Genomic DNA, 25,238 nt, shown 5'->3' with positions numbered 1-25,238 from the left:
AGGGCATGTAGTTATTCACCTGGAACGCCTGAACCCGGACATGCCAGAGCGGGAAGCTTCATCAATGAGCGGAGTCACAATCTTCTCAGTCATGTCGGTCAGCACAGTAAAAGTGGGTTCCACAATAAAATCAATGAAACCTGAGCAGAAACACAAGCAGAGTCAAGCAGGCAAGAGGAGGATTTATGTGGAGTCACTGCTTCAGTGATCGCAGACAACCACACTGTTAAAATACAGAGTAAAAAAAATATACCTTGAAAGAGGGATAGGCAAATACTAGAAAAGGAAAACCGAGTATACATTAATGCCTAAACCAAGAATGTGGATATAGCATGTCATGAAAGTTACCTACTTAAACACTGGAAAGAAACTGGGGCAAATTAGAGCATAAACAGATGCATCAGAACTTGCTTTATAGGAAAAGTATGATATTTAAGCCAAATTCCTAGCGGATTTGGATAAAACCCCGTTTCAAAGATGAACTCTCTTAAGCAGAAAATTAATATAACAGCAATAATACTGGTAAGCTTTGCTGATGTGCAGCTACATGCAAGACTCTTTGTGCATATCAGTGGGTTGCTGTGAGTATTCTCTCCTCAGTGCTCATCCAGCTTGTTGTTCTTGATAATAAAACAGATTTAAATGCTTTCTCCCCCATTTTTTAATATAAGGAAAAAAATAAAGGGCCAAATAATTTCTACTTCAGTATACAGTTTGACAGAGATCAATAAGATCAGTATGGCTCAGATTTGAATGTTGTGAAGGACTGAAGGGCCCTGTGACCATAAAATCATGCCATGAAGAAAAATCAAAATGCATGGAAAAGATGTGAGAGCGAGGAGCTTATAGTACCTTACACTTTCCCCTAAATTCTCACTTCGGGCAAAGGATATTTCTTATGTTCGTTTTAGCACTACACATAGCAAATTTCTTAATGCTGCATGTAACCAACAACTACATCCTTAATTCCTCCTAAGGCACATCAGGATTCAGATCCTTTCCCACTGTTAAAATTTTAAAAGATTTGGTAATTGTAACTATTAATTATACATTCACAATATTATCATTTCTCTGACTGGATCACAATATGTTTCTATGACAGACCCTGAACAGTAAAATAAGAGACCTCATGGGCCAGGCATCTGAACTCACAGATGCTCTGAGCCACATCCTGAGTGCAAAGCAGTTGAGCACCCTTCTACTTCCATTCCCCACCCCCCCAATTTTTGCTAAATTTCTAAAAGAATGGGTAATTAAGTGTATTTTCGTGCCTAGCCAAATTAAAATGTTACTTGCAAGTTCTCAGAATTTCATAATAACATTCTGTAAATCTGGAGAAAATATGCAGTCTGATCTGAACGTCTGAATCACATGCTCCTATAACACTGAGACAGTCTTAACTATTCAAATTTTGAAAAAAAAAGAACTCTCCCAGGGATCTAATCAGAAATGTATGTAGTATAAAGCCATAACAGGAAATTGTGTGAATTGTGTGCTAGATCACAACCCAGATTATCCCAGAAAACTTCATACAATTTTTTTAAAACAATTGAAATTGTACTAAGAACACTGTTCAGTGTGCCACAGGAGTCCTGAGGATAAGAATTTGATTTATGTATATGTGTGTGTGTGTCTGTCTATATGTCTCTTCTATTCCCATTCACTCAAAAGAAATTTTACCTCTTAATGACCAAAGAAACCCAAGCCACAGTATCTTGTCACTTCTGCTTGGCAAGTAATAAATACCACTGCTATTTACTCCATCACCACTAAAACCCCTAAGACATGCAAATCTCTGATATCAGATGTATGACTGTAACTTCAGCAGCGAGGTAGTGGTATCTGCTTCCTGAGATAATCAATATTTTCACACAAACACAAGGTCCAGTTCTAACTAAGAAACAAGTTTTCCCTGGGAGAAGTCTTGCATCTCATCAACAAAGGGAGAGGTAGCACAAGGGACCACAGGTAAACAAACTCAAAGACATAAGATAACTTTTCTTTGATAAGTGGTATTTTGTTCTCTATTCCCTATAACTTAAATAAAATATTCAGGTATTACCTTAAAATAGGGATTACAATGAAGTTGGGAAACATAATGTGCTATTGTAGAAACAAAATTTAGGACTTTATTAATAATTATGGAAATTACACTATATTCCCAAGTGCCTCCCTCCTGCCCCTCTGTGTTCTCTCTTTTCTTACCTAAAGACACTGTGACTTAAATATGGTGATTTATTTTGCTAATTAAAACCCCCTGACTATCAAATAATAAACCTGGGGTTTAAACCCTATTAATTCTAATGACCATAATATCACCCTTTTTCTTCTTCAATGGAATGATTGTGGTAAATATTTCTGTACCCCAGCAACTAAGAACATTTTACCAATTAACACTGCATGCTGAAGATAGATTCCAGGCATATGCCTAGTGTTCATTCATTCCATCTGAGAATGCCACTGTGCCAAACACTGGCTAGAGGGCAGCTTCCCTAAAGCCCACCACCAAAAAAGCAAACGAACAAAAGTAAAGAATCATCAGCAAACACTCATCAACCTTTATACAATTTTTTCTGAAGTTGTAATTTTCTTTCTTGCCTGCCAAAGGACAAAAATGAATGGATGTTGCTACATTTATCAGCTGCAAAAGAGGACAATAACAACAAAGGCTGACCTCCAGTCAAACAAGCTTCCTACAGTCTGAGACATATAAAGAAGCTTCAACTCCTGATATTCTTGTTGGAAAATACAAGTCTTGGCCTGCTTTTTCTTTGCAGTTTGTTTGTCTCCCCCACTCTGATAAGCAGCCTGACTTCTGGACATGAATCTCCTGATTTCTGTTCTTCACTGTGGTACAGAAATATTTACCACACTTATTCTACTGAACAAGAAAAAAGATGATAAATTGGTCACTGGCACTAACAGGTTTTCAAATCCAGGCTTATTATTTGATATTCATGGTTTTTTAAATTATCAATTTAAACAATTTCTTCACAAACTGAAGCAACAAGAAAGACATTCTTTTGAGAAAGTTTTTGCTGTAAGATTGCTCCATTGGCATGAAAAAAGTCTGTCTTCAGTGTCCATTTGTGAAAATCTTTTGATAATGAAAATGCTTGTTCACTGCTGTTGCATCTGCAGTGAACTTAGAGCAGCAAACCAGTGACTACAGAAAAGTTGAGCCACCCAAACAGGATTTCTAGTCTCTGTCCTTGACAGAGCCAAGAGCAGAATATTATTTCACAAAGGACAGAGGTTTTTTATTTGTAGGGACTGATGGCTGCTTGCTGCAGATAATAGCACCATTTGGAATTCAATAAGAACTTACTTTTGGAAAGAAATGTAGTAATTACTATTCCAGGGAACAATTTGTTAAGGCTGTTAATCAGGTAAATAAGTGAATGGGAACAGATTATTTGTCTGAGAATCTACCCTACAACTTTGAAAGCCTTGCCTCAGCAGATAGCCAGAAAATGTAAGAGGTTTTGATTTAACAAAGGAGATGTTACAGAAAGACACTGCCAATTTGTGCAGCAGACTGAGAAATGAAGTTTTATAATGTTAGAAGGCAAGATTTATAGACAGTAGCCTATTAATGTCAATGGATTACTAAATTGCACAAATAAAATATAGTGACAAATAGTACATGACTAAATAAGGCTGCCTTTGCTTACTGATGAGAGCTTCTTTTCTAAGGGGGAATTGTGTTAGTGATAGTTTAATTCATCATTAATTTTGCAGTGGATTGACACATGGGGCATCTTGGCTTTACTGGCCTTCCTGAGCAAAGGAGCACAAAAGAGGGGGACAAGGAAAACTGATTTTCAAGCACACACATAGCTCTACAGAGAGGGACCCCATGGGAAGCACGACTCCTCTTCCCTGTAAGGCGTGAGGGACATATCTGAAAGGTGAAAGAAGGGGTGTGAAAGAGAAGCCTCTGCATGCACTTCCCTCCACACCAGCCAGAGTTTACCTTCTCCCACAGCACAGCAGTAGGTGTAGTGTGGCCAGGAGTCCTCAATGTCGGTTTTAGCTGAGACTGCAGCACTTCAAGTTTGCTGCTACTTCCCTCCACTGAGCTGATGGCAGAACACACAGTTGCACTGTGCTCTACAAACATTCCCACTCTTCTGGATCACCAATGCAGAGGAATAAACGCTACAAGTCTGGCAACTGGGCCAGGCTTGCACAGGGCTTTTCAAGTTCAGTTTCTGACTGAACTGTCCAAATTAACAAAGCCAGAAAAGTCTCAGATGGGGCCCTCAGAAAACGGCTTGACTAACAGGAACAGTGAAATAACTTTAAATAGAAATGGCTCTTAGCCACAGCTATAAATCTGAACTTTCCTAGGTTCAGTGATATCTTGTTCTTTGAGAGACGTTTCATACTTCAAATTTTTTGTTTTCCTTTAATAAGTTCTCCCTATATCTGCTTCTGGTCACAGTTCCCTAATTTTCAGGGTCTGTGTTCTCTTTCTTGTTATTCCATTTGACTTCCTATTCTCCAGTTGAGGTTAGATCACATTCTTCTAATTCACTTGCTTCCTAGATATAAAAATCCACCCATAAATCCATTTTCTATTGGGCTATTTTTGCTCCCAGCCCCCTAACTGTTTTACTTCACTTAGCTCCTCTTGTTTTCTCACCAAATACCAGGCTTGTTGCCCTATCCTTCTACTTTTTCACTCAATAACCAGAGAAGTAGATGTCTGGGTGGATCAGAAATAAGTTTGCTAGTTGGTTGGCTTCAACGGCAAATATTGGTTGGCTTGAAGCACTGGGAGAGAAAGGATGGGAGGAATAAATGGAAAAACACACAATAGGTTTTGCCCAGGTCATCGAAGGGACTGACATTACATTTTCATATCAACCAATAATTATGATATCACAACACGTTGCCACATATGACTCATCTTCACAGCTCAGAAAACCATGGAGTAGCGTTACAACCAGGCGCTGTAGTCATCTCTGCAGACACGTCAGAGGTAACTTGGTTATTGCATGGAACCACCACCATAAATTTAATGGCTCCTGAGCTTCGAATTGTTGATCTGGGGAAAATAACGCCATTGTGCTTTATCTCCTCTCTTTAACATAGTTCCAAATGATAAGAGATCACAGTGATCTTAGCTCTACAGGGAGAAGTAAGTTTTGCTTTTACGACACTACTTTGCATGCGCCAAAAGGGACATACCTATTTGAGACTGAGCAACCATAGTAGACTTGCGATCACACAGTGGAGAAAAGGGAAGCCCTAGTTCTGCTTCTTTGTCACCCTGGAGAAAAAAAATTGACAAGAAATTAGAAAAAGGCAAGACACATTGCACTTTGATATCTTAGGTCATGACTGTAAAAGCCTCTGATTTTGCTTTCTTTAATTACGTTTTGATTCTGTATTTTTTTCTTTTTTAACACAAATGGTGGAGAGTTTGAGTCTGGCTGGAAAAGTCATAGTCCAAGAAGAAACTGGTGAATTCATCATCCTGATTCCAGTGAATCTTTCCTTAGAGCTTTCTCTGCCTGCTTGGTACTTCTACACACCAACTAAAAACCCACTTGAGCACAGGAATGCTTCTCACTGCAGTTCTCCAGGCAGCCCAGCAGAACTCAGTTCTCAGAGCAAACCTTTAAAGAGAGAACATCAGCATCAGGACTGAGTTTTCAGGGACTGAATCTCTTTGCATGCCTTTTTTAGTCTTTCAGATGAGGAATTCACAGGTCATGGCTGACCAGATGCAGATTACTTTTTTCTTCCAAAGGAAACGCTGACATTTTTCTGGGACTGAGTAACCTGCTCAATTGATGTGAGGTGAGCGGTGAACATTATCTACCTGGATTTCTCCAAGGCTTTCAATACAGTTTCTCACAGCCTCCTCCTAGAGTAACTGATGCATTAGGGTCTAGACAAGTGGTCTGTGTGCTTAGTGGGGAACTGGCTGACAGGACACACTCAGAGACTGGTGGTAAATACTTCCTTTTCAAACTGGCAACCTGTCACAAGCAGGGTCCCCCAGAGATTGATGTTGGCTCCAGTGCTGTTTAATATCTTCATAAGTGTTCGGTATGATGGGATCAAGCGTACTCTGATGAAGTTTGCTGATGATACCAGAGTAGGGAAGTGGACACTTTGGAAGTGAGAGTCACCCTACAGGAAGAATTGAATAGGCTGGAAGAGTGGGCTTACAAGGACCTGATAAAGTTCAGCACCGACAGGTATAAGGTCTTGCACCTGGGAAAACATAATCCAGGAGTGCAGCAGAGGCTGGGATCTACCTGGCTGGGGAGCAGCTCTGTGGAAAGGGACCTGGGGGTCCTGGTGGACAAGCAGCTCAATATGAGTGAACAGTGCACTGCTGTGGCAAAGAAAGCCAACAGGGTGCTGGGTTGCATCAACCAGGGCATCACTAGCAGAGATAAAGAAGTCATTATCCCACTCTACTCAGTGCTTGCCAGGCCACACATGGAATACTGTGTTCAGTTTTGGTCCCCACTACGCAAAAAAGATGTGAACAGGCTGGAGAGGGTCCAGAGAAGGGTCACATGATGATCAAAGGACTGGGAAGCCCGCCATGTGAGGAAAGGCTGAGACAACTGGGCTTGTTCAGCCTTGAGAAAAGAAGGCGTAGGGGACACCTTATCACCACCTTCCAGTGTTTAAAGGGTGGCTACGAAGAAGACGGAGACTTCCTTTTTACAAGGAATCACATGGTAAAGATGAGAGGTAATGGGTACAAGTTACTCCTGAGGAGATTCTGACGACACAAGAGGAAAATTTTTCACAATGAGAACAATCAGCCATTGGAATATTCTCCCCAGGGAAGTGATGGATCCCCCAACATTGGACACTTTTAAGATTCAGCTGGAGAGGGTGCTGGGCCACCTTGTCTAGACTGTGTCTTTACCAAGAAAGGTTGGACCAGATGATTCTTGAGGTCCCTTCCAGCCTGGTTTTCTGTGATGCTATGATTCTGACGTTCTCAATGTTTTCGTTAAGTGCCAAAGTACAAAAATCCAAACACTTTCCAGCCCTCAGAACTGAAAGTCCTTTTCTAACATCACAAGATGGTGTAAAAGATTTATAAGAAGTGCTATAACCCCATTTTCCCCCATTCTTTCAAGCTGCATATTCTCAAAAAGCCTTTTAACTTTATTCAGGCACTCCATAACATACCACTTTATGCTGAGAAGATATATAGGATAACATAATTACAATACACCCCACTGAGCATTCAAACTTAAATAGCCTGTTAAATATACTCTAGGATCAATTCCTCCAATCAGCAGTTCGCATTAACCATGCTGAACTTCTTGCCAGTGTCAAATGTAAGCTAAAACAGCCAGCAAACTAACCAGAGAAAAACTTCTGTAGGCGTAAGAAGAGTTGAATTCTTCTTTTTGTTAATATAACATACATTAAATGGGGGCACAAGTCCCATTAGAGTTTTGGGTGGAACAACAAATAATAGTATTCTTCTGTTGCAGAACAATTCTGCTTTATGTTAGGAGTTTGAAACACAAATATTGTTTCAAACAATACAAACAGAAGTATTTCCAAGTAACATTCCTTTACTGTGTCTGCTGATCTCTCAGGAAAACCATCTCTCAATGACAGCTCTAATCATCATTCTTCTTGTACTCCTTATGCATCTTAAAAACCCAAGTACCTAATTCTCTTCATGAAGGAACCCCTAACTGCCTTTGTAACTGCTCAGAGAGATATTCTGACTCCTCAAAGCTTTTGACTTCCTCAAAGCTGTTTGGGCAGCTCCCTCACGGCTATCTAAAGTGCATTAGTAAAACAAATTAATTCATGCAAGATGTTTTCTCTAAGAGATGCTCACCATAGCTGCTGAATGTAAAAAACCTCAGCATTGTACTCAGAAGCATCATTCACACCTACAGGATGGTTACTTGGTGTAGGAACACCTGTATCACATCACAAAAAACCTGGAAACCAACAGGGTTGGGGACCTGTACTGGTACAGGTTAAATCTGCAGAGCACAGAACAGAAAGAACAGGAGAGGGTCTGCAGGTGAAGAGCATAAGGAAATACAATACCTAATCTGAGGCCAGCACAGTTTCTTATCAACATGGTTCCCTCTGTCTAGTGGTACTTCTCAGCTTGTGAGAAGAATGTCTTGATTCTTCTGCTGTCAGGTAGGGATGTATTTATTGATCTAGTACTAAATAACTTCAGTGAAGGCAAGTCTGTGCTTAAGGGTTTTGTTGAAGAGGGAATTAATACTGCATCTGAATTTTTAACTAGAATATAAGTTTTATGTAGAGGTTTATCTAAAAGCGGAGCCATCTGTCATTCAAAACTAAAGTAGGATTTGTTGGCTGAAATGAAATTATTCTTATGAAAACATAAAATAATATTTTTTCTTCATTACACGCATAGAACAGATCAAAACTTTGGCTTTTTGTGGTCTCAATATCTAGCCAATCTTAATTCCCTCACCAGTATCTGGGGGACTCAGCAGTGGTGTATTTTAACACATCTAGTACAATTTTGAGCTAGAAAAGCATAAACATGCACAGAGTTCTCCCTAAAACATATGTGAAAATCATCCTACTTGCTTGAGCCTCCTGTGTGGCAACACAGACACAGCTGCAGGTATGATCTACCTGCTTCCACCTAGTAAACCCACTCTTGGTTTGAAAAACAAATGAAAAGATTAATCTCAAAGCAAATTCTTGCAATGTCTTTATTAAGAAGGGATTCCCACAATGCCTTTAAAAAACAGACACCATTTAAAAATTGTCATATATTTTTCTTTTTTCATTGAGATTTACTATAAAACATGAAGTTATTGAACTCTGGAGGGAAATTAAGCACTCAGTTTTCTGCTTAGTTTAGTAACTCATATTTGTGAAAAGTATCCTAAACACTCTTAAGTGCTCTGTTTAGTTTTACATATTTTTTTTTAAGGCAGCTCTTTAAATGCTTTTAATTAGTCACTTGGGGAGCTTATAGCTATCACACAGAGCTTAATGATTTGTTTACATTTGGGTCTGTCAACAGGCAGTCCACTGTGAGCTATAAAACAGATTAGTTCACTTCATCTAAAGTAAGAGTAATGCATTTTTCACATCTACTCCAACAATCTAAGTACAATTTCATAAAGTACAGCTACCTAAATCTGTTTTCTATGGTTCTATAGCTAAGTAGAACATCACATATTCTATATTTTGCTAATTTGAAACACATATTGACTTCCCAAATCAGAATTTCTACTATGTAGATAATGTCCATATCTGTAGGCAGTGTATCAGACACTAACTTCCCAAGAGGCATAATAGCCAGTGATACTAGCGCCAGATGAGAAAGCTTCGTATCGTTTAGGAGGTTCTTGCCTAAATCAGAGAAACAGGAAAAAACCTGTGTTCATATTTCACTACTTCCATGCTCAATCCTACACAATCTCTCTGTGCTGAAGAAATACAGAGGAACTTCCCCAGCTTTACCTGTCTGAAGAACTCTTCTAGCAGAGACATGGTCCAGCGATGATGGAGATCCCAGGCTTTGGCTGGATGACTGATATCTGCTGTATGTAACAACAGTGATAAGGCTTTCGGCTTGTCAATTCTGAAAACCCAAAAGATCAAATAAATTAATTGTCTGCTTTTGAAGTGGAGAAAGACAAAAATATCACCTAAGCAGGAACATGAGGTCATCAGAATATTTGTTGGAGAAATGAGAGAATGGAGCGATTTATGTGTTTCTAAAAACAGACAACTATGAAATACTATTTTTTTTCTCCAGCATACACAACTCCTGTTGTAAAAGAGAAATGAAGAAGTGCAAAAAGAAATTTTGCTCAGTCTTGCTAAGCTCTTTCTAGGCTTGCTTATCTGCACAAACAGGCTTGAAGAGCTGCTGTGTTCCCCATTTCAGCTGAGCTGTGTTTTATTCAGCTCAGAAGAGACATTGGTCCCTACCATCTTACCGTAGTGAACAGTTAGGATCTGATCTCAGGGGCACTGATGAGTCTACACAGTAATTCATTTCACTGCTAGAAAACTAGTGTGAGGTCAGAAGGGAATCCTTACATCTGTTTCCACAGAACAAAAAGATGCTGGCAATTTCTTAAAACCATAACCTAAGAGGTTTTCTTGGAATGGATAGTCTCATTTTTAAATTCCAGCTTTTGACTATCTGAAATACCTGAAAAAGTTGTAGCTTTTGAAAGGACCAAATGGCTAGTCACACTCTGGTCTGATACAGGTGTAATTCTGGGAGGCTCTGACAGACGCGTCCAGGGTGAAAAAGCGACCATCACTCAGAGCTTTCTGCAGTATGACAGGAATTTTATGGGGAAGAGCTGTGGACAAAATATTAGAGCTCCTAGTGGCATACTGGGAAGAAGAAAAGGCTTTCCCCACACAGTTCCATCTGTTATTTTCCAGTCCTTCTCCAGTGGATCTCAAGTTGTTTTCATCTGCTCTTTGGTTATGGAGCAGGCCCCTTGCAGAGGTGGCAGCAGATGCCATCTGCAGAAGGGCAATGCCTAAGTTATGTTCTGCAGATCTTTATAACTTTGAATCATATGCAAGCTGTGGAGGTTATTCAGCTGGATCATGTCCTTGATGTTACCCTGATATCCAAGGGAAATTCCCAGGAAGGCTTATCGCAACATGGAGACGTTTAGAAGCTTTAGTCCACCAGGACAAAATAGAGATGTGTGTATAGGTGGTGCCAGTCCACTCCTAAGTTAATTCATTCAAAATTCAACAGCAGAAAGAGAATTGATGTGGACATTAAAGAGAGTGAGGGCCTCTGGAGAGGTGCTTTTGAAGTCAAACACAATGGCAAAGCACCAGCTGAAACATAACCCCTCACTGCACAGTATTGTGAAGTGACTCACCCTTCTGGCTGCTGCAAAGCATTCTTCATGGCTTTGATTTGCTGGAAGTGACAGGACATATCGGTGGCCAACACCATCTCAATCACTAGAGCTCTGAATTCCCTTTTGGATAGCATCACGATGAGTGGAACAAGAGAAACACAAAAAACAGCATCAGACACACTCCAGTTTCTTCTTTGCTGTCTATCTGCAAATTATTGACAGTAATTCAGCCTTTGTATGTTGCTCTTTCCATTATCCCTCATTCAGGGATGGGGGAGAGGATGAATGATTTTCTATACAAACACAGGAGTGGGAGGGCTGCAAATCAATCTAGGTGCCTAATTCTTGCTAAAATAAATCCTGCATGTTTTTTGAAGGGCGTATTAGTATTAGTACTCCTTTTTCAATTAAGCACAAACCTCTTAAAATGGTTTCTTTTATAGGGTGGTCTTAGAAGGAAGTAAAAAGACTGTTTAAAGCCTCAGCATGAATCAGGTGAACTTTTGAACCTGAATCTCTTTCCAGTTGACTAGAATTTGTCAATACCTGTGAGGGCTGTTTAGTCATATTATTAATGAAAAAAAAAAAAAGCATGTTAAAAGTATTCTCCTAGTATATATGATGCATATATGTAGTCAAACCCTTGGAGAACCTTCACTACTTCGTACAAACTACTCCTGTAGGAATTTTTGATAAGCAAACATGTTTAGGATCCAGCTGAAATGCCTTTGAAGATAATATGGATGTCCTAGAGATTTTAAAATACAGAACATTCTGATCTAGCACACAATACAAATTTATTTTCTCTTTTAGTTCAGCTCTCCACAGGCTAACAGAGGAACAACAGCCCAAGGTTAGCATACCATCTCAGCATTTGAGAGATTCAGAAATGGGTCAGCTTTCATTTAAAAAGACAAGTTAACATCCTTCTTTTCATGACATCACCAGAGACACCTTCACAGTTTCCACAACAGTCAGCAAGATTTCTGTTTGCAGACTGTTTCTTCTTTAGTCACTGTGGAGGAAAGAAAATTACCTCCCTTTACTCCTTCACTGATGCTGTGCTCTCAGCAGCTTTTACACTGCTTGAGGTCCATGGCAATCAACTGATGGGGGAGAAGGACATACGCGCTCTTCACCCTACACACTCCCCTGCAGAGCTCATGGCCAAGACCAAGCGGGTCCCACAAGCTTGTCCAGAGCCACAACAGAGCCACAGCTACTCTTTGGGCAACATCAGGGTGGCTCTGTCTTCATCTTCAGCCACACATCTGGCAGCTGAGGCAGGAACAAGCCACAGAAAGCAATCCCCCATGATCCTTCCCACCCTCCTGCTGAATGGCCCCCCTCCAACCACCTCGGTGGCCCTGCAATGGCCTCCTCCCATCATCCTTGTGCAGCAGCCCCAAGGCCACCAGGCCCTCTCCTCCCCTCTGCCCCTCTCTGCCACCATCCCGTGAGGGGACAATGGCATTTGCAGGGAGACAAGCAGCCAGAGGGCAAAGGAGACTCCCCGGCAATCCCGGGACACTGTGGCCGCTGGCCTGCAGCGGGGACCCAGGCCTGGCACATGGCTGGAGCCCAGGGCACAGGAGGGGGGCCGGAGGGCAGTCACAGGGCCCAGGGGCGGCCTTTCTCTCTGCCATTGAAAATGGCCGCCCACAATGGGGCCTTCTGGGCCTCACGGGCCATCGTCCAATCCATGGTAGCGGCCGTTGGTGACCTCACCGGCCTTCCAGTACACCAGCGGGCAGTTGGTGACCTCACCGGCCTTCTGGTGCACCAGCGGGCAGCCCTGCGGCTGGCCCACAGCTCGCTGCGCAGCTGGAAACCCTGACAGCAAGCGTGCTCGGCAGGGGAGGACGCGGCCAAGCCAGACCAGAGCCCAGCGCCAGCCGGGTGAGCAACAAGAGGTTATTGCAACCCCTGAGGATGCAGCCCAAGCTCGGAACGGAAGCTGCACGACACAACGAGCAGCACCGATGCCAAGTGCGCCCGGCACGTGGCAGTTGGCCTGACAGGGAATGGCCCTGAGCCCATGCAGGTGGATCCACCACGAGAGAATCCACAGTCAATGCCGGTGGATCCACCATGCCACGAGCAAGAGCCCATGCAGGTGGATCCACCGCAAGACCAGCAGGAGCCCATGGAGCTGGATCCACCCTGCACAAGCCCGAAGGGGCACCACGCCGCCGCGGCCAGGCTGCTTGGAGCACCGCAGGGCTGCCAGGGGCTCTCAGGGGCCCCGCAGAGAGACCAAGCGACACCACCCAGGCAGCACACACCAGCCCTAGAGTGGACCATCCACACTGACACCGGGCAGGCTCATAGGAAGGTCACCCAGCTGTCAAGCGGCACATGAGCCCTGCTTTCCCACCCTGCACCACCACCCCTCATGAAGCGGGGCCATCTCCTCTGCCCTGAGCCCTGGGGAAGAGGCGATGACCGGGGCTGCCACCTTCTGTCTGGCAGCACCAGAGCACCAGGAGGAGTCCCTTGGAGGCTGCCAAGTACCGCCAGAGATTGCCAGAAACCACCGCAGACCACCGAGGACAGCCAGGGACTGACGGAGATTGCCAGAGACCATCGGAGACCACCGAGGATCGCCGAGGATGACCCAGGACCACCGAGGACCACCCATAATGACCCAGGACCACCAGAGACTGTTGGACCCCCCTGGAGCACCACCCAGGTTACTGGGGCCTGCAGGTGGCATTTTTGCAGTCTGAGGATGAGCAGGACAGTGGGGGGGGTGGCTGTCCTCAGCCAGCTCTCGCCTCAGGCACCAAATACAGGGGGGGTGAACATGAAGCCAGACCCACCCTGGCAGCGTGCACAGAACAACAACCCGTCAGTACAGACGGCAGATGCCCCATCCCTGGGAACATTCAAGATGGACAGACAGCTCCTCCCATGGAGAAGCAGGCAACTTCAGTTCTGACACAAAGAACTTTTGCCAAGATTGGACAACAAACAACAAAAAAATAAACCAAATAGAATCCGATTTAAGAAAAAAAAAAAAACAAACCACACAATAAAAATCAGTTTCATAAACAAAAAAGCTCTACACTCTTCTTTTAGCACTTTTGAGAGGGCATGCACGCTCCTGTGTCCCGTCCTGGCCTCCCCAGGACAGGAAAGACACTGACATCTGCATTGCAGGCCCACGGGAAGCTTTGTCTATGTGTCTGTACAAGCTGCAAACCTGACCTAACTCCTCTTTGCTTCACACGCAGTCAGGAGCAACTGACACAACTTCAAGCAGAATCGGGCACTAGAGACAGGCCCTGCCTCCTTCCACATCGGTCTTTGGCAAACGCTACAGCTCACACCTGCAGCCCACGTTCCACACGGCAGACCCGGCACACGTTCACCCGAGGCACTGGAGCGTGCTGAGTCCTCAGGGGAGAGCACCCAGCTCTGGCCTCAGAACTGAAAGCAACATTACTGTGGCAGTCAGGGCACTGCAGAAAGGCAGACCACAGGCACAAAAGCTTGCTCCTGACTAAGCACGGTTCAATTACGTCTTGAAAGCGGCCCCAAAGACACAGCAGGAGCCGCGCAATGCCTCATCAGCTCGCCCCTCTCTGCCCTGTGCTCCATCACACACAGTACACGCTGGCAGTGGCATTTCTTCAGCTTCCTCACCCAGCTGCACAGAAAAAGGTGTCATCAACATACAGAGGAAGACACAAGTATTACCACCAGGGATGCTGACTGCCAGCTTTGGTGGTGATTTCCCACAGCCCATCTAAATTACTCGCGGCACTGGGCACAGTGGGGGGAATTTGGTTGGGCTGAGTCACATGTAACCATGAGTTTCCTTCAGCCTTCTCTTCCAACACTTCCCAGTTAGGGAGCTTCCAACAACTGGGGAGCGTTCAAGAAGGCAGGAGCTGCAGTAAGAGCCTCAGGCAACTTTCTGGGCCATAGCTGAAAACAAACTCTAATGGCTCAGCACCACTCTAGAATCTGTCTGCCTTCAATTTCTTTAATCCATCTTCAGACTATTTCTGTTGTTTGTCTTGACAGCCAGTGTGGGAACATAGTGTGCGCTACGTCTTTGTGTGAGAGACCCATTCCTGTCATTGCTGTCAGCAGGTTTCTATGGAAGCCGGTTCAGTTTGCTGTGGAGGATGGATGAAGTTCAGCACCTCCAGAGCATGGCTCCTGCCATCCTCAGATAAGTGGAAGGAACTGGCCTTTGGAGGTACTGCCTTGCTCCCTGAAGTGACAAGAAAGCTGAGACAATTGCTTCTTCACATCAGGGAAGTGAATTCCAACAGAAGTGAGTTGGCAGAATCTCCCAGGAGACCTGTAGCAGAGTCAAAACCTGAGCTTGGGTTTCTCATTCATCCTCTGTTTGTGGTAGCAAATACACTGTCCCATCAAAGTGATCACTTCCAAGAATATCACGGCTCTGCTAGGGCTTTCTAATGGGTTTTCTTGTAGGTCCCCTCAACGGAAGATCCCTCGTGGACTCATAGACTTTTTTATAGACCTGGCTGTGCTGCTTGGCTGAGTAATTATGGATTTGAATATTTCTTACTACACTTCCAGATGTCCTCTCTCATAGTACAATACATATTCCTTAAGGCCAGAGTCCAGGAGCCAGTCACACATCACATTCTCACGCAGAGAAGTTTACCACTGAGAAAAAGTTAATGTTATCAACTTTGCAAATCAAGCCTAAGATAACTTGTCTATGCCCTTTGTTAACTGCTGCAGAATTAGGGAAATGAACAATTAGGCAGACAGAGCAGGCTGTCAAGGAACAGGTCAGGAAAAGCAACTGGAGAAGAGGGAAACCTGAAGTTAATTTCTTGGTTTATTGTTCTCATAGGCCGAACAATAACTCATCCAGTGGCCAATGTCGCAGCTTTGATTTTTTTTTTCTAACCGGTGTCCTACAGACGATTCATGTGTAAACATGCTATGTAGCACAGTCCCACAAGCACAGTCTTCTGTATTTTTTATTACTGATTGCCATGATAAGACTCTGGCTGACTTTACATGTAAACACGTCCAAGCCTTGCATTGATCCCTCTGGAAAATGCCTTTCTCTTCTCTTTAGAATAATTACTTCATGGGTTTACCTTTCTTGCCTCAGAGAACCTGACATCATTTTGTAGGATACTTTGTCGGATGTGTCTTTGCTCCGTATCAGTGTTCACCTCAGAGCTGTACTGTTCCCCTCGCACTCATGGGGAAGGGACAGGGAAAAGGCCATTGGAGATCACCTGATCTCTATGCTAGGAGCCAACAGTAACATCTCTTGAAGTGAGCCACTTTGCTCATTTCATCCACCTGAAGTCTCGTTACTTTATTCTTATGGGAATAAATAGGGAAAACACTACAAGGAAGCATTTTCATTGGCTGATTCTCACTCAAGGTGTAACACTCAGAATATCCATGTGCCCATCCTGGATGCGCAGAAACGAACTTTTACAAGTACAGGGTGTGATTATGCAACCACGCACACACTGTTATGTACAAAAGAAGGCTTTCACCAAAGTCATCTCCATTCAGTCAAAAAACATTCCAGATTTCTCACCACAATCACAAAAGGAGTAACAGTGATTGACAAGGAGGGCTCAGCATTACTTGAGGGACAAAACCCCAAGCAGCTTTACAGACAAAGTCAGTATTGCATTAAAGGTCACTTCCCACAGCTGTACTCCAATACAGAGTTAAGGAGCTAAACATTTTCCAGATGCCCTTTTAATCCTGTACTTGATGGTAAAGGGCTTGTGCTAAACATACTTTGTTTCAATTAACTGCATGGAAATTATTAACAATGAAATACACTGCCAGAAGAGACATCTATAGCTGTATCTTGGAAAGCATCTGTTCACTTGGCAGTTAATTTTCTTAATTTGCTTGGATTCGTTTTTGTTACAGTTTCTTCATTTACTTGTTGATCACTTCCACAAATGGGACTAATGACATGAGGCAAGCAAACGGATTTTCAAATATTTAACAAGCAACAGAGGGTTGCTTAAATGGAGAAAGAAAGGTAGTTTAAGTACTAGTAAGCATCCAACTCTTTTCTCCTTGACTTAGCCCAAAAGACCTCTTTCAGTCTCACCTGCTTTCCTTATGAAAGCTGTGCCCATTTATTTTCCAACCGTAAAATCTAGCTCCAGTTTGCTACATTTCTTTCCTGAAAATACATTCTCTAATTAATGACTGAATAACACAAAAGCAATAAAATCCACACAGGCATCTAGGATTTCAAAACCCACGGACCATCAGATTTTCTCTTACTAGTAATGTGAAAAAAGGAATGAGAGTTCAGCTCAGAAAGGCACTTCAGAATTCGCTTTCCAAAAACCATCACTGGGGCCTTTTGCTGAGAGAGATTTATCAGGTATGTCTACATAAATCAGGTTCAGTTTGGACACACTTAAACAGTTGCCCAAAGTATCCTGCAGTACTGAGGGTCCTATTTTTGAGTGCCAGTCTAAGAAATCGGGGCTTCTTGGTTTTTATCTCAACACTTCAGGTCCAGCTAAAGTCAGCTGACATCTCCAGTGCTTCCCAAACATTTGCCTAAGGGATTTCAAAGTCGCAGTCAAAAGCAAAAGCACACAAAAATCCACAGTTTTGGAGCTAGAGCACATCCAGATAATAGCCTTTATTCTGCAGGTGCTGCTTGATTCACAGCTACAAAATAATAAAGCCCTACTTGAGAGAGAACAACGCAGCAAACCAAACCAGTCCATATTTTTGCTCAGGCAGTTACAGTGTTTCTTAGAGATGGGTTAATCTTTGAAACTGTGGGTCTAAGCATATGGCCTCAACAGAACACACATGCTGACACTACAGAATCAATGAGAAATATCGGAAGCTAGCTTTGATTCAAGCAAAAACAGTTGACAGCTCCAAAGCAGACCATTTTCCTAAAGAGAGTATCTACACAGTGAAGCATACTCAATGAGCTGCTCCACTGTTCCCAGCAGACAGTGGCTCTAAGGCTGCTCTTTCTAGTCAGTTAGTTCTTTGCTTTTCGCCCACCAACATAAAAGGAAGCAGTAATTTGCTGCCAGTATTTGACAAGGCATTACCAGCTGTAGCTAAAAAAATAAACTAGATTTTTAACACCTCAATGCAGATTTTTTTTTTCCATTCCTGCTTGCTGCCCACCATGGACTATTTTCTATATTGGGGGAAAGAATTTCTCAGGCCACTCCTCCACAACCCTCACATTGATTGAAATCAGCCATGCAAATTCCTGAGTTGTATTCCTGGTGTTCAGATATAGGATCACATCACTGTCCACAAGTTGAAATAAACAAGAACTTCAGGCTAAAGCAGAGCCTTCACTGACCAGCTTGCTAAAAGCCAGGCCCCAGAGAAGGGCTCATTTCCCCATGTTAATATTAAAAAACCAATGAACTGCCTGCTCAGCACTGTGTCACAATTAAGCCTATGCAGGAGGCACCATGCGTCACGTAAGATCCCACAAGTTGCTTCCTCTCCCATGAGAAAGACCCACGGAGCAGGATTCTTCCTGTCTAGCACATTGGGTTATTTTTAAAGTACCACCCCCTGGAGTTCAAAACACCCATAAAAACAGAAAGCTCTCATCAGTTTGAACTGTCTGCTATTAGAAAGCAAATCATGGGCTGATTTTGGCACAGAAATCATACGTCGCATGAGGCTTATTTCAAATTACAGCTTCTTACATCACCTTGGCATATACAGTACACTGATTTATGCTCTTTGGACTGGGTTCTTTTTTGCATTAAGACTCATTTATAATTTCTAGGCATGGAGTATCAAAGTAGATAAAGGTTACATTTATGCTTCAGGATGGACAAACAGCAGGCTAGCTCTACACTCCGTTACAAATGGATCTGTATGAAGGGTGTCTCTGTCAGACTTAGAAATTCGAGGGGAGTCAATTTCCTATTATAATCCATCGTCACCAAGTATGGTCTCACTACCAGAGGTGAAAACTGAAAGCAGAAATAAGCAAGACAAACTCCTTCTAAAGCTTTTTTTTTTGGTAGCAATACAAATACCAATGTGTAACATACAATAATGCATATTGCCATTCAAACAAGGCAGTAACAGTCCGTGGCGATACTGCAAGGTTCCTAGGCAGCCACCATGCTCATTTTTACCTCCAGTCATCCTTTGAGAGATTAGATAAAATATTCATCTCTTCATCATCTTGCAAAAGACGATACGCTGCACTAACATGGTGATTTTCGAGCACAGACCGGTCATTATATAGAATGGCTGAGTCTGACCTAGCATTTAAAAGAAAACATAGGAAAGGTTATGTTTTTTCCCTGTCCCTTTTCCTTTGATCAGCTACAGAGAATTAGTTCTATAGCATGGACAGGAGTATTTTAAGAGCATTTGTAATACTTTGTTCGTTGCTGTTATTCAGTAAAAGAAAAGTAAAGATCAAAACTCACACAAAATTGATTTCATCAATCGAGACTCACCTAGTCTCTCTGTTACACACTTAAAAAATATGCTGAGAGCTGCGAGAGATACGTAAACTTACAGCTGAATCATAAGGTTCTTTTCCAGCTCTTGCGCATGTTGCTCTCATAATAAAGCCTGATGGTACCCAAGGAAGCAATTGCAAGTTGTGTCCCAATATTGTTTCCAGAACAGCAAACTGGCTGTAAGCAAGATAGAACTGAGCTGCTTTCTGTCATCTGTGCGCTCGGCTACGCTGCCTGGAAGGGCAATTGCCAGTGGAACAGAGTAAAGCCAAAGGTACTTCATGTCTTAGTTTAAGCTCTAGGACACAGAGCTGAGACTGATGGATGGCTGAGGTGGTCTGAAGACAAAGGTGTTGCTGGAACTTAATGGCACCAGAGGGTGAGTATGGTTTGCTACAGGCCCCACTCAGTTCTGCTTCCCAGAGAGCAGTGTATACTTCTCCCTCCTGTACTTTAAACCCTCAAGGTTTCAGTGTCACAGAAATTAATATTTCGGAAATACAGCAAATCCCTAATTCTTGCATGCATGAAGCGCAAGTAAGAAGTGGAGTGTGGCTTGGCCCAGAAGAGAAACAGAAACATCCTTCTACATTCCGTTTCCAAGCTTTCCTGAGCACGTGTGTGATTTAGCCTAGCAACATTTATCTATCTGCATGATTCAGCTAACATCCTCCAGGTATCTTACTTAGAGTTAGATGCAATGCATCTTAGAAATGCCCAGCTGTCAGTCAAGGATATCTACGTATTTTGTCACCACTACCAGTACACTCCCATTGTCAAAATAACAAGTAACAATAACAAAATGCCCAGTTATCACTGCAACCACAGACTTCACAATCTTTGCATGCTTCGGAATTTTGCTGCCATCTTCATCTTCTTCTCTCTTCCACCAACCCAGAAGCCTTATAGAAGTTTCTGAGTTCAAAAAAATACAGCGGTTCGGTCTAGTCTGGGAACAGCTAATTGCTGTCTAGCAATTTACAAAGCTCTAAAAAATGATGTCCCTGAACAGGTAGCGGTAAACATACACTTTGGCTGCAGGTGTGCTTTTCCACTCAAGTGAAAATAGTACATGTAGCATTGGTGTTCACCGATAAATACAGGTATTGTTAAGTTCTTAATCTATGTAGTTGATATCTGATTCTTCAAATTCAATGAGAAAAAAACTGTTGAATTATAGCAGCTCCTCCAAAACTGTAACTCCGTCAAAATACGACACCCTGTACAGCAACTTGTCTTTGGCAGCTTTACACAGAAACATTTTGGGACCTTCCTTTTTCCTGATTATTAATATGAAATCATGCTCAGGAAGCTAGAATGCATGCATTCCACTGTAAATGGCTGAGCAAGACAAAACTAAATGCAACCTAAGGCAGTGAACTTTCCTCCTGTAACACTTCAAAGCAAAAGCTCCTGTGCTTTCCTAGGTGCCTGTGCCATTATTCCCCAAAGGTTCCTCCCTCCATTTCCCAGCCCTTCATCGTGATTTACAATGGCCTCACCGTGTCTGGATATGAAAGTTGTTGGTGGTTCCAGTGTGTTCATAGTCATGGATGGCAGCTGCAAAGATCATAGCGAAGATCTCCAGCTCTGTCAGCCAGTGCTGAAAAGAGATTAAGAGCAATCAGATAAACCGTCATTTTCCCAGGCATTAAAGCTTTTGTCCTTTAAGGCAAGTTATCCCCTGCTGACAGTCAATGCCGCACATCATTGCCTTTCCCCTGCAGCCTGCCAGCTGTTGTAAGCAAACTTCTGCGGTTGATGCACAAAAGCCAAACCAGTGTTTTTCCTGAAGCTTCATCCAAATAAACTGAGCTTCAGCAAAATGTTTTCAGGAGCTAGTAAGGCTTAAGGCAGAGCAAGGGGAAACATGTGCCCTTCTCAAAGAGCACTGTGTGAGGAAGAGAGAGGGGAAAACCTCAAGACAATCAAGGTTCTTCAAGTGGAACTTGATGACACACGTGCAGGTACACATGTTCCACCACAGTATGTATTTTCAGCTCAGCTGACCTTTGTAGCAGAGCCTCAAATACAGAAGAACGTCACTAACTTCCAGTAGCTAAAAGTCATAGAACCATAGAATCACAGAATGGTTTGGGTTAGAAAGGACCTTAACGGTCATCTAGTTCCAACCCCCCTGCCATGGGCAGGGACACCGTCCACTAGCCCAGGCTGCTCCAAGCCCCATCCATCCAGCCTGGCCTTGAACACTGCCAGGGATGGGGCACCCACAGCTTCTCTGGGCAACCTGTGCCAGTGCCTCACCACCCCCACAGTAAAGAATGTCTTCCTAATATCCAATCTAAATCTATCCTTTTTTGGTTAAAACCACGTACCCCTTGTCCTGTCTCAACAGGCCCTGCTGAAAAGTTTGTCCTCGTCTTTCTTATAAGCCCCCTTTAAGTACTGAAAGGCTGCAGCAGGTCTCCCCAGAGCCTTCTCTTCTCCAGGCTGAACAACCCCAACTCTCTCAGCCTGTCTGCATAGGAGAGGAGCTCCAGCCTTCTGGTCATCTTCATGGCCCTCCTATGGACTCGTTCCAACAGGTCCATGTCCTTTTTATGTTGGTGGCTCCAGAGCTGAACACAGTACTCCATGTGGGGTCTCACCACAGTGGAAGAGAGGGGGAGAATCCCCTCCCTCGACCTGCTGGCCACATTTGTTTTGTTACAGCCCAGGATAGGGTTGGCCCTCTGGCTACGAGTGCACATTGTTGGGTCACATCCACCAGCACCCTCAAGTCCTTCTCCTCAGGGGAGCTCTCAACCCATTCTCCACCCAGCCTGTATTGATAGCAGGGCTTGCCCCAACCCAGATGCAGGACCTTGCACTTGGCCTCGTTGAACTTCATGAGGTTCACAGGGGCTCCCCCATGAGCCGAGCTTGGAGGAGGTGATCCTTGAATGTTAACCGTCTTTCTTGGTGCCTCTTCGTGCCAGGGCTCTCATGCTACTCTACCAAGCAGATCCCTGAAGAGGCCAGAATCTGCTTTCCTGAAGTCCAGGGCAGTGATCTTGCTGTGTGCCCTCCTTGCTGCCCTAAGGATTTTGAACACCACCATTTTGTGGTCACTGCAGCCAAGGCTGCCCTTAAGCTTCACATTCCCCACCAGCCCCTCCATGTTGGTGAGAACAAGGTTCAGCATGGCACCTCTCTTCACTGGCTCCTCCATCACTTGGAAGTTATCGTCAACACAGTCCAAGAATGTCCTGAATTGCCTGAGCCCTGCTGTGTTGTTCTCTCCAACAAATATCGGGGTGGCTGAAGTCCCCCATGAGGACCAGGGCTCATGAACATCATGTGGCTCGTACCTGTCTAGAGAGGGCTTCGCCTGCTCAGTCTTCCTGGTTGGACGGCCTGTAGCAGACCCCCACTATAATGTCACCTGTCGCTCCCCATCCAGCCCCAGATGGAGCTCCATGCATTTGAGCTGGCTGCTGACCTAGAGGGTGAAGCCCCCTCCTCCCTTCCCCTGCCTGTCCTTCCTACAGAGCTTCTAATCCTTCCATTCCAGTCTTCAGCGATGACTGAATCATAAGGAAAAAGGGGCACAAAACCTCACAAGATGTACTTCTTGCTATTTATTTACCATTTATAGACACGTTGGAGAAAGTCCTGAGGGTTTTTTTTTTTCCTAATCGCCTAGTCGAAGCCTTATTTTTCAATGCTTAACTCGCTTCTAACTTAGATTTCTAAATGATTCAGAGGCTTTTAATCATTTTTCTCAGAGTCAATCAATCATTTTACATCTGGGTTTCCACTGGCAGCACACAAGGAGGGCTGTTAACATCAAGAGCATCAGAGACAAAGGCTCTGGATACTATAGATGCTGTAAATATTTGTATGAAATGCTTAAACATACTAAATTTAGAGAAAACCTTTACCACAGTGGTTGCCAAATATTTTTGTAACAGTTCACTGTCAACCTGCAAACGTCTTGACAGACATTCATGTACAAACTGCCTTTTAATTCAAAGCCCAGTAAAGGCAATATGGTTTCATAAATCTATTCTAGACAACTACTACAGCTCAGGGACCATCACTGGCCTGTTAACCACAGTGCAGGGGAAGCACAGGTAACGGGGGTCTGTACACAGCGACCTGTCTAGCTTTCTCCTGCCATTCACAGCCACCTCTGCGCAACCAATTACGAATTAAGCAAGTCTCAGTATAAACGATCTCCTTACATTAAAGATGCGGTTTGAAAATATTGGCCAGAGATATTTTGCACAATGCCACTGACCATAATCAAGGCAGCTCTTGAATTTTCGGGGTGGGTGTGGTGTGTGAAAGATCAAGAAATGAGCAGACACACAAACCAAATTATTTTCTCATTTCTACACAGTTGGTCCAGGACAGGAACGGACAGCACTAATGGTGGAGAAATCTGAGATGTTTCTGTTTCCAGGCATGACTTGTGAATAAGGAATGCTTTACAGCTGATAAAGAACATGATTTCAACATTCTAGCAACAGCGTCTGGCAACTGCAATGGAAAAGAAATGGAACGAGGGTTTCCAAGATACAAGTCTAGATCTGGACTTCCATTCCTCAACCATGTTCTGCCATTTCCCAAAAGGCGAGCGTGTGAATGACAGAAAAATAATCAGGCAAAAGCGCTCAGGAACAGGCAGAGCAAACCTACATTATGCACGCAGAACTACCATGGGGCATGCCCAGCTAGTCTGATGCATCCACTTCAGACCTTCAGGGCACCATCTGACAAGTCCCACTCCAACAGCATCTTATGACCCAAATCTTAAAACATCAGTAAGGCTGCGAGCTCTGCACCTGAGGTCCTCTACCCCTTAAGGCATGTACAGGAAAAATGCTAACTTGCATGCCCTAGCAAACCATCACTGGCTGAACAAGTTTGGGTAAATGGGGGTTTTCAAATAGGGTGTAATACACCTGAGGAGAGATATTAAATATCATAACAGCATTTGCAGAAGACCACTCAGAACACAGACTGGGATTACCGTTGTGAATAGTGGGTAAGAAATAAATCAGTGTAAGTAGCACAAAGTCAAAATAGGCTTGTGACTAACAGGAGGGAAATAGCAGGTAATTGCAACCTTTTAGTCCCTTTTATCTGCTACAACCTTGCAAGGCTGCAAACAAGATGGCAAAGAGCCCGCAGAGAACGGATGCCATCTCCATCAAAGCAGTGATATTACCATTTACTAGTCTGTGATGGATTTCATTTTGGGAACAGAGAGCTAGCTTTAAAGAACAAATTCATCACGAGCTATTGAGAAAGCAGCAGGACACCGTCACAGGTGAAAAGAATGAGGAAATGTGAATGTTTTTCATTTCTAAAGGGTTGATAAAAACAATCCAGAACCAAACCTTCAACTTTCTGCATTGATAGGGGGTGCGGGATAGAGCAGGAAGAAGGCATGAAAGAACAAGTATTGGCTTCTAGGGTGGAAACAAGAAAGGGTAATGAGGCATGATTCTCTTTCACAAACATACAGTAAATATGAAGAAGTAGCTACTAAGGCAAGTCATTGGCATGTAAACAAAAGGACTGATGCATATCGATGCCTACAGGAAGAAAGAGGAAGGAGCAGTCTTCCATTCTAACAAAACAAATGGATGCATTTCCAAGAAAATGCTACAAAGCAAAGAGAGCAATAATTAGCTTTTTTCCTTCCCCAGAGTTTATGGTCTTTCATTCAAGAGAAGTTATCATTTGCAGAGCTCATGATGATCTACTTTTCTATCACAATAGTCTAGAGGAGAGGAGGATCTCACTTCCCTTTGGTACAAAGAGATGTGACAAAAGTCTCACACTTCTGCAGGTTTACAAGTCTGCTGCAGGAAACAGTATCCTCTAATTCTTGACAGTATCGCAGAAAGAACTCTGAGAAAGAACACCGAGGCTGACCCAGAACCATTGAGGACTGCCAAGGACGACC

The 25,238-nt window shown here is 43.4% G+C and overlaps 1 protein-coding gene across 3 annotated transcripts in view; it reads right to left on the bottom strand.

The window, feature by feature from the left end:
* The window catches only part of LOC121086477 (calcium/calmodulin-dependent 3',5'-cyclic nucleotide phosphodiesterase 1C-like), a 295,806-nt gene that overhangs the window by 29,965 nt on the left and 240,603 nt on the right, over positions 1-25,238 (bottom strand). For all 3 annotated transcript variants that reach the window (XM_040590296.1, XM_040590297.1, XM_040590298.1), the window contains 6 exons: positions 20,821-20,921; positions 18,983-19,111; positions 10,872-10,973; positions 9,472-9,592; positions 5,197-5,278; positions 20-140 (listed from right to left, as the gene is read on the bottom strand). In XM_040590296.1, coding sequence (XP_040446230.1) covers positions 20-140; positions 5,197-5,278; positions 9,472-9,592; positions 10,872-10,973; positions 18,983-19,111; positions 20,821-20,921 — 656 coding nt within the window. The remainder of the gene's footprint in view (positions 1-19; positions 141-5,196; positions 5,279-9,471; positions 9,593-10,871; positions 10,974-18,982; positions 19,112-20,820; positions 20,922-25,238) is intronic.

Source organism: Falco naumanni, chromosome 4, assembly GCF_017639655.2.
Source record: "Falco naumanni isolate bFalNau1 chromosome 4, bFalNau1.pat, whole genome shotgun sequence".
NCBI classification, from domain to species: Eukaryota; Metazoa; Chordata; class Aves; order Falconiformes; family Falconidae; genus Falco; species Falco naumanni.
Note: the sequence above shows the minus strand (reverse complement) of the source record. Positions and strands in the feature narration are given on the sequence as shown.